The sequence below is a fragment of the Crinia signifera genome, chromosome 4, assembly GCF_055691185.1.
Source record: "Crinia signifera chromosome 4, ASM5569118v1, whole genome shotgun sequence".
NCBI lineage: Eukaryota > Metazoa > Chordata > Amphibia > Anura > Myobatrachidae > Crinia > Crinia signifera.
Genome location: NC_139220.1, coordinates 287,798,992 through 287,812,982, shown reverse-complemented (window position 1 = coordinate 287,812,982; position 13,991 = coordinate 287,798,992). Strand labels below are relative to the sequence as shown.

The window sequence follows — 13,991 nt, the reverse complement described above, 5'->3', positions numbered from 1 at the left end:
AGAAAGAAAAAACAAAAAGGCTTATTATAGTTACAGAAAGCAATGGGCCATACTCTCTGCGCACCAATAAATGCCACCTACCGCCCGTCGTCGTCTTCTCTCCTCCTCTCTCTTCCTTTCCATCTCTCTCTGATCCATGATTGGTTGAGAGCTCTGTGCAGGGGGAGGAGCTGTAGGAAGAGCAATCTGCACATGCTGTTGTTGCTCTTGTCTTCTACGCGCCTCTTCGTGCGCTTTCCGTACCTGCTCCTGCGCATCGTCATCTTCCCGAGACCTGATGTGTGCACAATACCCACTGTAATAATGCTTCCTTTTACAACAGCTACATCAACCAACCACTGAAATAGTGAATCGTCTTTATCACTTTGTACTGTATATCTTTAATTTAACAAAATGTAAAATTCTGATCACATGTTAAGACAGTGGATACACCGCATTAGGGTGCGTACACACATTGCCATGGCTTTGGAGGATTTCCCTTGAAATCCCAGGAGGCCAGAAACACCGATATCAACTATACACACTGTGCAATTTTAGCCATGTACAATGTTGACTATACTATACGTAAGATCATGGGTTGTAGAGATTGAGGACAGGTTTGGTCATCTCTGATTTATATTGTACACATTCTAGTCCAAAAACTGTGCTGCCTCTACGGTATTCTTTCTTGCCAAAGCAACCCAGCACAAAACTGTATACACACAGTGCAATATATACTAGGTTTTCTACCTATATGGACTATATAGTCCAAATCAGTAGTTCATATTGCACTCATGGGGCCTACACACGTAGCTGAGCGTTCTGAGGGGTTCTAGATGGCTCAGCGCACAGCGACGTAGGGCCATTTTCTGAGCGATGTAGTTAAATTAAGTAAAAATCGCTCAGAAATTGTCTGTATATCTATCGCTACATGTGTAGGCCCCATTAGCTTGGTTTATTGATGATGCTGTTGACATTAATTCTACAATACCACAATACAAACAAGTCTTGAGCCCACCAGAGAGTCTTACCTCATTCTGTCCTGTTCTCTGCGCATCCTTTCTGCCTGCTCAGCCTGCAATTTCAGTGCTCTCTCTCTCTCCTCCTTTTCTCGAGCTGCGCGCCTAAAAAGCTCAAAGCTATCGCTGGAGGACTTCCCAGCCGCAGTCGGTGTCACCGGCGGCTTCTGCACCAGGCTGGCCCAAGAGCCCATGTTTTTAATTTTAAGATCCTGGAGAGGACAGTGATCAGTTACAACAGGCTGACGGAAGTAGCTCAGTAAAAGGTTCAGAACATTGTTTTATAGCACAAAACTTAAAATCATAAAAGAATTATAAAAATATAACATATATAGTTTGCTGAAAACTGTAAAAAAAAACTGCAAGTAGACAAAACTTCCTATAAACCATTACAGTTAGTTCAACCGCCTGAGTTATTTTCCATTTCACATTTTAGTCATTCATGCTTAAACAAAAAAAATTATATTTTAGAAGACCAACAAATTTTCACTATTTAAAAATCACCAAGTGGTGGTCTTTTATACTGCTGCAGTTTTATCTCCAATCTAGCTTAGCATAAATTCAAAAGGACAGTAAAAGCCAAAGTCTGAGGTTATGAAAACAATCAGACATTGTAGCATCCAGCAGTCCAACACAAAGCACACCTGCTCCATAGGTAACAAGGCAACTTCAAAAAGGCTGTTGAACATCTATGACTGACAATAGCACGCAGCTAGGAGTTGGATACCAAACATAACCAGAAGAATAGAAGGACCAACCACTATGAGACACCTTCCAATCCGCACAGCTCCTGGAGGCAACTCTACCGATTAGTCCAATGACTACACAGTAGCAGAAAGTGCTCATCAATCGCAGTTACCTAGTGATTCTCCCTGTCTGAGTCACCATTACCTTCTCCAGTACCAGCCCACACTGAAAAAGGCAGAGTAGACCTTTTGGAAGCAATCTCTAATGGACTAATACTTGAGACAATGACCCACCAGGATATGGCTGCTAACCTGGCAGAATCTAGGGCTGTATTGGCGTGTAGGATGACATAAGAAATATATTTCAAGACATGCTAAGTTCTGAGGGCACCATATTCAAAATAATGTCAAGGAGTTGTTCTGGTCACCATAAATCTCTGCGGCTGATATGGAGAAGACTTTTATAAGAAGTCTAACATGGTCTTCCTAGATTACAGCAACACTGGAAGATCCAAAGCTAGTGATTATAGCCCCTAGGTCAATGCTCCTCATATTCAGGGAGCTAAAGATGAGGTGTGCGTGGGAAACTGCACAATAGGATCACTTTCAAAAAGGAGACGGGGTAGATTTACTAAAAGCTTAGAAACCAGACAAGTGGTGGAGTAGCCCATAGCAACCAATCATTCTAGCTATCATTTCTGTATTAAATTCTAGAAAGTCTGATTGGTTCCTATGGGCTAAGCCTCCACTTGTCTGTATTAGAGGTTTAGTAACAGAATCTGGAAGGGCAGCAGTTGGCACCTTTAACAAGACAAGTTCATCACACAGGAGGACTGCAATAAGAGAATGCTATTGCGCAACCAAAATAAAGTATATGCCATGGCAACACCTTGTGCTTGTGTATACACAAAACCAAAAACCACTTGACTTGGACCTTCCTTAATACAATTTGGCTATGCACTCTTCAACTATGTTTCCGAGACTTCTAGCTTCTTGTCAGAGATATCTGCAGCATGAGTGCCTACTTTAATCTAGTATACGCCTTTCACATCCCAAATGCCGGGTCGTACCTGGGATTTGGACACTGGGCCGTCCCGTGAGGTTTTAGCTTGCACAGTTGACCAGCAATAAGTAAGGTCGCTAATTTCAGTGGGGGACGGGGTTCAGTCATTGGGGGCAGCGTTTGGAGTGGACGAGTTCTCCAAACTCTGCCTCTTCCATAGTGTGAACGTGACCCAGTTCAAAATGCCAGGTTATAAGCTTTGGTGCTTCACACCTCGACCTGGGTTGATAAGTCATCAACGTCAGTAACCCGGATGCGGTGTAAAAGGGGTATAATTATATATCTATACATTCTTACTTATGGTGCATCAGAGCATTGTGTGTTTTGTTGTAGAGCAGTGCTTTTTTGTATTTAGGGAGATGGGGGGAGGGGGTGGGAATAGCTACCTTTTTGGGGGCCACGGGTGTCTTTGGCTCCTGTTTTTGCTTCTCTTTCTCAGGTACCACTTGGGAGGTGATGCCCTGATCAGGAGGTCTTACCGGACGCCCTCCATCAATGGGTTTCATGTCTGGCCCTTGGAAAGGAAAGACTTTGCATGAGAAGAAGGTATATAAGATTATAGAATGAAGCGTTTCTTCTACAAAATGATTATTCTGTTTCTGCAAATAAGACTTCCCGGTAATGTCACTTACATGGAATCTCTACAAGCGGTTCCTTGAAATATGATGGGCTGAAGTACATTCTCCTACAACCTGCAGATGGTGCTGCTGCTATTTTATGGAGAGCATTTAACTAGCAAATTATCTATACAACTCTTAGCACACAGTTCCACCTGCAGACAACAAAGTATCACACAACTGAGCGGCAGAGACAAACTTGGCTTCAGAGAGATGAAATTCTTTCCACAACACAAGTTCACATCGGAACACTCACGGGATGGTATATGGCCGGAAACTTTTAGAGACTCTGAAAGTTTGTGGGCTTCACTCCGCATGCCAGGTGAAAAGCGTTCTGGGCGCAACGAGGGCGAATGGCGCTTTTCATCTTTCACAATCAACGGCTGAGGCTGCAACACTGACGAACCTCTCATTTCCTTGGGGACAGACAAGATGATCAAAAAAGGGATGGTTTCAAATATAAAACGTTGAGCATGGTAAAGAAAAAAACCAGAGCAAATGAATACTAAACACAAATAAAAAGGGAGAGCGTGAATAATTTACCTGCTTTTTGGACTGCCCAGTCTGTGGTGAGGGTGGGTGTGCCAGTCCTGCAAATGGAGGAACCTGAGGCGAATGGAGTAGGAGGGGAGACGGGGCCTCCCGCAGATGACCTAAAAACAAGCCAGTAAGGAAAGGGGGGATAAATTAAGGGGTCAACTGTACACACATGCAGAACTCAGTCATTCATTCCTTTCACCCTCTCCCAAATATATTCGTTTATAGCCTCACCTCCAGGGTACGGCTCTGGTTTCTGTTGCCGTGGTGAAGGATGGTGGTGTTGGATCACCTGTTGGGGCTTAGCCTGCTGGTGCTGCACTAGCTGTTGGTGTGTAGCAGTTAACGTGCTTTGTAGAGTTGGGTGATGCTGTTGGGGTGGGGGAGGTACCTGCACGGCTGGCTGTTGCTGGGAGGCTGCAGGTGGTGTCTGCAACTGGTGCACATGGGATGATGGGGGAGGGGGAGGAGGGGGAGCAGAGCTCACAGAGGATGAAGGGTAAGGCAGGTTCTGGAGGTGCCGCACTGACTGTGATGGAGCAGTCAGCGGTACTTGGTTCTGCACTTTGACAGAGGTAAGGAGTGGCTGGAGCGGAGAGTGGGCAGGAGGCTGCTGTGATTTCTGGAACTGCTGTAGGTAAAGAGCCATATGTGCAGAGCCAAGCTGAAGAGGGGAAGAAGAGAGGTCGTCACTAGGAGAAGGTGGATCATCGTCTTCTAGAAGAGCATGAGGGGGCTGTGGAAGATGTCGGTGGGGATGAAGGGAAGGTTGGTGATGCGTTGGAGGTGGTGGTGGTGGTGGGGAGGAAGATGGTGGGCGAACAGGTTTAGGCGGAAGGGCGGCTGCACGATTTGAGGGGCGCGAGGGTTGCTGGGGCATGGTGTTGTGCAGAGCTGTAAAAACAAAAACGACAAATTAGTATCACTGTTTAATTCTTTATTGTTCCCAGATCCCCAAAAGCAAGTCTCCCTAATCTCCCTCGCTTATACCACAGAACTACATGGGTCTTACCTGGAGGAGGACTAACAAGGGCATGTTGGTTGAGATGAGGCGGAGAGCAGCGTTCTGGCTGACCACCTGTGAGGTGCGATGGAAGATCAGGTGGCGGTAGGTGCAGACCTGCCTGCCCGTAGTGAGCAGTCACTGCTTCAAACACACTAGCGGGATGCAGAGGGTGATGGAGAGATGGGTGGGAAGTCTCCAGGCTAGGAGGAGGAGGGTAGGAGGGTGGGGGAATGGGGGAAGGTGGCTTGAGCACATTAGGAGGTGGGGCAAGAGACTGTTGTGGAAGGTGCGGTTGATGGTGATTCTGCAAAAGAAAGAAAAATAAATAAATAAAAATCAATGTAAAAAAATAAAAAAATAAAATAAAAAAAAAATGTAAAAAATCATCAGAATGATTTCTACATTACACATAAACCCGGGCTATTTATACATGTTAAAACAAGAAGCGGATATTTGTGCACTGTCAAAGTCTGCATACTCTACTTATGTCACAGATAACAAGCTCATAGAAGGGTAGTCCAAGAACCGGCAACAGTGTGATTCAATTAGGTACATTTACTAAGATGGGAGTTCTATTGAAGATGGGATGTTGCACATAGAAACCAATCAGATTCCATCTATTGCCTTCTAAAAGGTGCTAAATAAGTAGTAGAATCGGATTGGTTGCTATGGGCAATATAGCATCTTCACTAGAACTCCGATCTTTGTAAATTTACCCCAATGAGCGTCATGTTTTCCCGGCTGTTTACCAGAAGTCCCTGCCCAGCATGGATTTATTGCTGAGCATTCTTTGCATGACATACATCTGAGAAAAGGTCACATTATGCTGCTGTACGATTCAACAATGGCTCCATGAGCAATTCTGTATGGGTACAGGGTAGGTCCCCTGGGACAGCCCGAGGCTGTAACCTTAATGTCCTCCAATTCCTAAAAGCATAGAATACAATGTGGCATTGGCATTTCATCACATGTGCAAATGGCAGCTTGGAGGATTACCTTTCTAGACTCTCTCCCTGAGTGACTCTTCTTCTTCTGTTTTGGGGCCATTTCTGTAATGATACAAGACCAGATTAGTTACGCCTACTACTCATATACCCTATCCCTGGTTCCAATCGCTGACCATGTTTGGTCATTCCACTTCTAGATATTCTCCAAGGAAGATTTCAGGCCACTTTACAACCCAGTGGTGAAAATGTTCAATGGGGCAGAGTCAATGGAGCACAGAAGTTGCCGTTGCCCATTTCTAGCAGCTTCCGTGCATCAACTAAAGTCAGACTCAGCTCACAGCCTATGGAAGAGTAAGCAGAGTTTGCCTACTGTCAATGGCAGACATCTGTACAATGCGATCTTTCAGCGGCAGCTTACTCTGGATTGAATCTGCCTCAAACCCATGTAGCATACAAAGTGAAAATCGCTTTGCTTCATTTACTAAAGGTCTATACCGTCTGTGTTGAAAGTCTAACCTGGGTCGGAATCCTCACTGTCTGACGTGCTGGACTCGCTAGAACTTTCCGACTCAGAAGTAGAAAAACCTTTTACTTTACCGGAGACAGATGTGGGAGCCTCTAGTTTGTCTGTGAATATAAAAAAAAAAAGTTAAGTAGGTGAAGGAAAACTGGTAAGAACAAAAATAAAAAATAACAGCTATTCTTAATTTTCTTTGAATGGAACACAGAACAAATGTACACTTTTCAGATTTAATGTAATAAACATGAAAACACTTTCATTAGAAGCCATTTTCTCTGAGGAGGACAGGCTCAGACAGGAGCTAGAACTTTAAGACCTCCTTTACCGCTTTATCCCCTGGTCTGTGAGAGAATCATTTACCGACTTGGAACAGGTGGGGGAGAAAGCAAAAAAGGCAACATGAGGACAGGAAATTCAATACAGCGGAGAGTTAACAGCACCAGAAAGGAGGTCCCGAAGTGCTTCAATTGTAAGCACAGCAACCTGCACTTAGTCGGACGATGCCACAGTTTCCGCACCTTCAATCCTGCAGTAAAGTCAAAGTAACTGGCATTCTCCAACTTACGTTCGACTGTTCTGCTGTTTACGCCGCACTAAAGGCAGAAACCCGCATTGCGGCACTAGTTTAGTTAGATTTCTACTTGCAACTAAGCAGGAGTATGAGAATAAATCCTCTGGTTTGGGCTTAATAGTGCAGTCAAATAAATAGCTCCAGAGCCTCCTTCACAGGGCGGTTAATACCAATCTGGATTGAATTGCCTCCTGCACCCTTTTACAATAATCCTGATCATCAAGGCAAGAACTAGAACCTAAAAAAGGTAGGGTATCCAGTGTTCAATTAATTCAGAGAAGAAAAAGAAAAATCTTATCGGGGACACTGGAACCATTAGGAACTCACAAAACTGGCCCCTCCTAAAATGGTAAGATTACATAAACGTACTAGCACCTGCTGTCCAAAGCCTACATGTAAAACACTCAGACCATAAAAGTGTGTGCATTTATCAACAGAAGACTTGCTGGCCAATGGACACAGCTTATCAGCTGAGGCAACCCACGACTACAGAAGCCTCTAACCAATCTGGTTGATGGTGTCCTCATATTTTCAGGAACAGTATTCCTTGCTCCAAAATAGGACTGTCAACTTACTGAACTAATCCAAATAGCAATATGTCTGCTCAGACAGTGATTGGCTGCTGCATCATCATCACCTTTCACTTTATCACTTCAACAGGCTTAATACACCTGGCCCACAGTCTGTTGGGCGTTTCATGGACTGAGCTGCTAGTCTTAGATCACCATGCTCAAATCCACATTTAGGCTAGAGTTGTGTAAAGCGCACTGCACTGGACTCTGGTGCTGGGGAAATTTGTCCTTCATAATGAGGAATCCTGTTTCACAGTCAAGGCAATGCTGTGATTAGGCAGATGCTAAGAGAATATACTTCCTGCCCAAATGCTAACTGTAATTCTAGGTGGTGACTAGGCCCTGACTATGTCCAAAAAGACAAGGAATCCCTCCCAACTTCAGAAGACTACCCTGACCAAAAGGTAGCAATGACAATATCCTGACTGAGGTGGAACCAGGACAGTACCTTTGGCTAAAAGTAGGACTTTGTGTGAAGAGGTGTCCAGATGAAAGACAGACAGTCAATAGGCCGAATGTTACAAGTTTGAACTAGAATAGGAGTATCCCATTATGCCCTATAAAACATTGGGAGTAAAAAAAACTCATGTTCTTCTGCACTTTATTGCAAAAAAAATTTTTTATTTCAAATCCGGCTATCCCAGGGGTTCTCAAGCTCTGTCCTCAGGACCCCCACTCAGTTCACGTTTTCCAGGTCACCCGACAGGTGCATTCATTACTCAGACACATTTTAATATATTCACAGGAGCAGCTAATTATTTCACTTTATTCTGTGGGCAGTATTCAACGCTCCCGATTCACCGTGTTTTTCGGCGAATCGGGCTGTTTTCACGCTTTCCGGTGAATCTTTTTCACTGAAAATCTGATTCCCCCTATTCAATGTTTGCTGAAAGCGAGCAGTGAATGCCGGGCCAGTTCTCCGTTTCATGCTCGCTGCAAGTCGCTGTTGTTTTTTAATGGGATTTTCACTTACATTCGCCGTGAGTGTATTCAATGCTAGGATGGCGAATTGCTTTCAGAGTGATTTTAAGGTGACCTGGAATGTTATCTTTTAAAATAAGTTTTTTTTTTTTTTATTTGGTGTTAAAAAAAAAAAAAAAAAAAAAAAAATTGTTAAGGGGCATGCTATTTTTTTTTTTTTTTTACACATAACAGCCAGCAGGCGGGAGCCGCTCATTACATATTCATATATTCACTGCTTCCACTCATTACATATGCACGAGCAGTGCAGCGGCTCCCTACCCGCGACCCCTGCCAGCTCTCCCGGTGGGGCAGCTTGTGCTGCCTGTGTCCCGGGGAGCCCTCTTTCCCCCCCCACACATTCCGGCGCAGGCAGAGAGACTTCCATCTCCTTGCCTGCCGCCGTCCCCCTCTTCCTCGCTGCAGGGGTTAAAATTCGCCGCCTGGGGCAGCAAGCCCCTGCAGCGTTGAATGCTCCAGCCCCCTGGAACGCGGCAAATGTGCAGCCACATGCTGAAATAGTCATTGAATACAACTAAAGTCTACACTTTTTTTTCATGATTTTTTCACCATTTTAGGGTTAGAATTATGTGATTGGCCGAGCATGAAGTTTAAAATAAATGTCAACCTTTTCTGTGTCAATATTAAGCCTGTTCATAGTTTAACTGCCAACCACCTGGTGCTGAACCAATTGATTGTCTATTTTCCAGAAAACTGTTAATCCAGCCAGCAGATGGCACCCAACAGAGCTATTCAATTGGAGTGCTGCTCATGCATGATCTGTTGCTGGCACCCAGTAGGGGCGGTGAGCTGAAATATTTAAATATTGACCCCTCTGAGCCCTCAAACTAGCCTTTCAGCATTTCGCCCATTACTTGAGCGCGGTCAAATACACCATTCGAACATCATCCCCACAATCTCCCATCACTTTAATGTATCATGCCTTCAACAACCATGCCAATAAAACCAGGTTATCTAAAGTTCTTTGGTGGGCAGACTAGCCATTTTTATTGAACTTTTCTGGGCATTTGGAGTCTGACCAAGGAGGTTTCCTATGCAAAGTGGAGAAATGCCCTTTAATCAGTGACCACCACCTCACATTCACTGGGGACAACATCCTAGCCGAGTGTCAGATGACTCGCCAACGGATTTTTGTTATAAAACCATTGGCTCTATTCCTCCTTTTTTAAAGAAAAAAAATGACTATGTAAAAGTGAAAAAAAAAATGACTGTGTAAAACCAGAAGTACTCAAAACCACCAATTACCAAACACTGACCGATTACCACTCTCCTGAAGCCTGCACTACGTTTAGCAGTCACCCTCGGACAGATACTTTATCTCTGAATAGTTATCGCTCGCTGATCACTACGGCCATTAGATTAAGGTCTCCTCACCCTGTGGTTTTCGCTTCTTCCTTAGGCAAGATGTAACATATCTTTCCAGCTCTCGCAGGGTGGACGGTTTGAGGGTCTCAAAGTCTATTTCAATCTCATCTGGATTTGAGTTCTTAAGAGATGGCTCCCGAGACTGGATTATATGTACTACACGGCCCAGCTTTTCCCCAGGAAGCTTATTTATGTCCAGGCTCAGCTGCCGCTTTTCCTCATAAGACATAGGTCGACATCGCTGTGGCTCTTCTTCTGAAGACTCACAGGGCGCAGGAGGAGGTGCAGGCCTTGGTGGGCGTGCAACCGGTGGGGTAGGCTCTTTCTTTATGCTGTGAAAAATAGAGCAGACAAAAATGAATAAACTACCTAAGGATCAAAAACATAATACACAGGAGAGCATTAAATAGAAAAAAAAAGTTAAAAACATCTAAAACCTGATGTATAGGTACGCACGCTCTCGCTATGCCGCAACAATAAAGGACACTTTTGTACAAATCATATATGGATACTAACCTCGGTGTTCCCACCGGACCTTGCATGCTTTTCTTGGGTTTCTTAGCTGGAGGTTCCCGGACTCTGTTCTTGCGTGGCTCCTCGACCTCTTCTTTCCGTTTGTGCTTTTCTTTCCGCTTCTCACGTTCTTTTTTCTTTGGTTTGTTTGGCTGTGGCTGAGACAGGGCCGCTAACTGCTCATGTACAGCTTTTAACTGCAAGAAAAAAAAAAAAAAAAAGTTAACCAGATAAGCACAGGGCCACTTACATTCGATAGAAAATTATGCAGAAGTTTAACCCTTCAATCTCTCTTCCGTTGAACTAGTTGGCAACCATTTATTAATTTATCACCAAGACAGCCGCTCACCTGCTCTTGAAGCTCTGCTAATCTCTGTGCCCTCTCCTCTTCGCTGTCTGAGCTGCTCTCACTGTCAGAAGAGCTGTCACTGCTGCTGTCGCTGGAAGTATGAGGAGGACCTTTGATGGAAGGGGCAGGTGGACCAGGGGTGGGTGACGGCGCTGGGGCTGGTGCTTCCTCTGGTTCATCTGGCATCTTGGCAAATCGCATTTCAAACACATCCTGTGAGGCGGAGAAAACTAATCATTTACTAACCATGCCTTGGCTCTGCACACACCCCCACTGTCCACCATGGAATGAAAGAATTAGTATATTTATTCTTCTCTATCCCTTCACAATGCACCTAGCCCACAAGCCTTCCAGAAACAATCTGGTTCCCACAGCCATTCTTTCTTGCATACATAAAATCGCAGCTTTGTCAGACAATAGAACATTGCACCGCTCCCTCTCTGCTGGTTACCTGCAGTTTGCGGGCCATGGCCACCACCTCGTGATCTGGAGGGTTGTACTTGTAACAATTAGAAAACATGAGCCGTACATCAGAGGCAAAGTCCTGTGGGTCCCGGTATTCTATATTCTCCAGCTTCGTCTGGGGACAATAGAACAAATGGCAGCCGATCAAAATGGGCCAGCAGTACAGCCAGGTCTAGATCATATACACACGCGAGGATTGGGGGATGTTCAATAACGTCACTGGATAGAATGTTACATCTCACATGATTACAGTCATTCTGTACAGGGCTGCTCTTACACTGGTTCTCTAGTCAGCTCTGGTTTGCAAACAGGTTAGGTATATTTAAAAAAGAAAAAACCCAGTGGAAAAAAAAAAGGGCCACTAAACGTTCACACCAAGACACAGCCCCAGTCTAGCAGTGTGGACAGGCATTTACATCTAGGCTATACTATGATAGGATGGATTAATATACACAGAATCTTTTCACACCTTGATGGTGCTCAGGTCCATGGGATGCTTGATAATCTCGCAGTAGTCATGCAATCCAAGAGCCTCAACGTCCACAGGTTTATAAAAGGGCCAGGCATAGCCCGTGTGTTTCTTGGAAAACATTTCACGGACAATGCCGGCGCAGTAACGCAGCTGCTCAGAGATCTTGTTGCTGCTGCTGGCGGGGGTGGGTGGAGGAGCTGTTGGGGTGTGTAACACAGGAGGTGCGGGAAGCTGGGAGTCTGGCACCTCAGTCTTCTTTACCGGCCGGGCCTGGCGACCACTCTCTCTTCGTGGTGCAGCCTTGGGAGGCTTCGGCTCACTGGGAAGGGGAGAGGACTCGTGCAGCGGGTCATGGGCAGTGGGGGTCGTAGTATCGGCTTTCCTCTTTACCCCTTTCTGTGGTTGACAAGTGAAGAAACACAGTGTCAGCAGCAGAATGAGCCCCAATCAGTACACACATTCACAAAGAACAGAAGGAGTAGCGGGTCATCTTCCTACTATGTACATACATTAAACACAGTCATGCACTTCACACAGCAACCTACTGCTATGGGAACATCACACAGGGTGACACAGATATTGACTATACTCCGTAATAAAACTCAGCTTATCACACTGCAAAAAAATTTTGTATTCGCCTTTTCAATACAAATCCTACGTTTCTGGGGTCCTAAATAATGTCCATATATTATAGGCCATATACAGTCAGGCGGGAAATTAGTACATCCTTTCACAGCTGTGCATTAACATCTCAGGGCAGATTTCCATCTCAGCCACACCCATTCCTAAAATGTGACCAATCACGTGACAAATAACCCAGAAGAGATTTTACTTGGTCATTTATTAAACAAAATAAGCCAACATAAAGCCATGTGTGAACAAGCAGGATCGTCCCATGGTTCAGCAGCTTGTAGAACTGCCTTTAGCATCAGAAGCTTGAATGAATCACGTTGTGTCTTTAGCGTATCATTATATCTGAGGATATCTGGCAGACTCCTTCAAGCACCACTTCAGCTTATCATTTAGCAGTTCAGCCACAGCATCGCATTGGGATAGAGTTCTGGAATTCTTATATTTTCCAACCACTCAGTTGTAGATTTGCTGGTGTGCTTAGGACCTATTGCAGGACATACTTTCATCCAAGCTTCAATTGTTGGAAAGATATGTTGCATACACTGGGAAAGGCAGGAGTACATGATGGAAACAAAGACTGCAAGACACTCAAGTCCTGCGGCTGCAAAACCATCCGAAAATCATTCTCGCCATGACCACCACCATGATCATGACTGCCTGCCGTGTGTATGGGAGGGAACAAAACATCCACTGATGCAGCTTTTTGGTTCTCTGCAATATCCGGAAGTAGCAAAGAGTCAGATATTTGGGAACATTTGCTGGGATGCACGTTCCTGGGAACACTGGCAGGAGTCTCCAATGCTCTCCACTTGTTATTAAACTCACCAAAAAATAAATGTGATTCAGATTTCTTGGAAGTGGCCTTTTAACGCTTTCCAGACTCATGAGCAGCAGCAATTGAATCTCTGAAGTGCCAGGGGATCTGCTGAGGTGGTAGCAGCACCTTCCTCAAATGACCTTTGCACGAAAGTCGTAGGTGACCGGATGGACTAACGCTTGTACGGTACGGTTAATGGATTTCAGACTGTCAGCAACGAGTAATTGCTGGCCACCAATGGTACTATAGGGTGACCAGCACTAATCTGCTGTGAGGGTCGACTACACATCAAAGTGGTGCTGTCAGCTGTTGAGTATCATTGCCGCCGCTTGTTTCTGGGTGCTGCATACCTGCATAGTCTGATAGAATTATAGATGACTGCTTACTTTGGGAGGTAGGCAGGCCGCAATCTTTGTACTGGGCAATCAGGATTATAGATAAGAATAATGAGCATAAGAATAAGGAGATAGAAACGAGTTTGTGGTTTTTTTTTTGATCCAAGGAATTATCCTGTGTCACAACACTTGAAGGCAATAGTCAGCTTTACAATGGCTAAACCATTCTTTTATACAGGGATTAAAACCAGCCCCTTTAACAAATACATATCCATGTTCTTCGTATATGGTAATCTGTTCGTAATGGTCTTCAATGGTTATCAGGTCTGGCGGATGCGCTCTTCCAATTTTCCAGTAGTCATGACTTTGTCCCCAGACTCTTGCACCACCGAAAGGTTTGGAGCCGAATCCCAGAGGCACAGCTCAGAATGACTAGAAGACATCTGAGCTCTGCTGCAGTGCTTTGAATCCTGGGTCTCCCAAGAGAGACAAATGTTCTGTCTATTTAAGTTCCTTATAAGCTAAGTGGCACTGCTGAAAGGGT

The 13,991-nt window shown here is 44.8% G+C and overlaps 1 protein-coding gene across 5 annotated transcripts in view; it reads right to left on the bottom strand.

Annotated features, from left to right (window-relative positions):
* Window positions 1-13,991, bottom strand: part of BRD4 (bromodomain containing 4) — a 52,748-nt gene that overhangs the window by 3,979 nt on the left and 34,778 nt on the right. For 4 of the 5 annotated variants that reach the window (XM_083184918.1, XM_083184920.1, XM_083184919.1 and 1 more), the window contains 14 exons: window positions 11,660-12,058; window positions 11,177-11,305; window positions 10,726-10,938; window positions 10,380-10,573; window positions 9,873-10,195; window positions 6,371-6,481; window positions 5,904-5,956; window positions 4,914-5,211; window positions 4,136-4,795; window positions 3,908-4,017; window positions 3,621-3,780; window positions 3,134-3,261; window positions 1,011-1,210; window positions 82-274 (listed from right to left, as the gene is read on the bottom strand). In XM_083184918.1, coding sequence (XP_083041044.1) covers window positions 82-274; window positions 1,011-1,210; window positions 3,134-3,261; window positions 3,621-3,780; window positions 3,908-4,017; window positions 4,136-4,795; window positions 4,914-5,211; window positions 5,904-5,956; window positions 6,371-6,481; window positions 9,873-10,195; window positions 10,380-10,573; window positions 10,726-10,938; window positions 11,177-11,305; window positions 11,660-12,058 — 3,171 coding nt within the window. The remainder of the gene's footprint in view (window positions 1-81; window positions 275-1,010; window positions 1,211-3,133; window positions 3,262-3,620; window positions 3,781-3,907; window positions 4,018-4,135; window positions 4,796-4,913; window positions 5,212-5,903; window positions 5,957-6,370; window positions 6,482-9,872; window positions 10,196-10,379; window positions 10,574-10,725; window positions 10,939-11,176; window positions 11,306-11,659; window positions 12,059-13,991) is intronic. The other variant, XM_083184921.1, reaches the window with a different exon arrangement.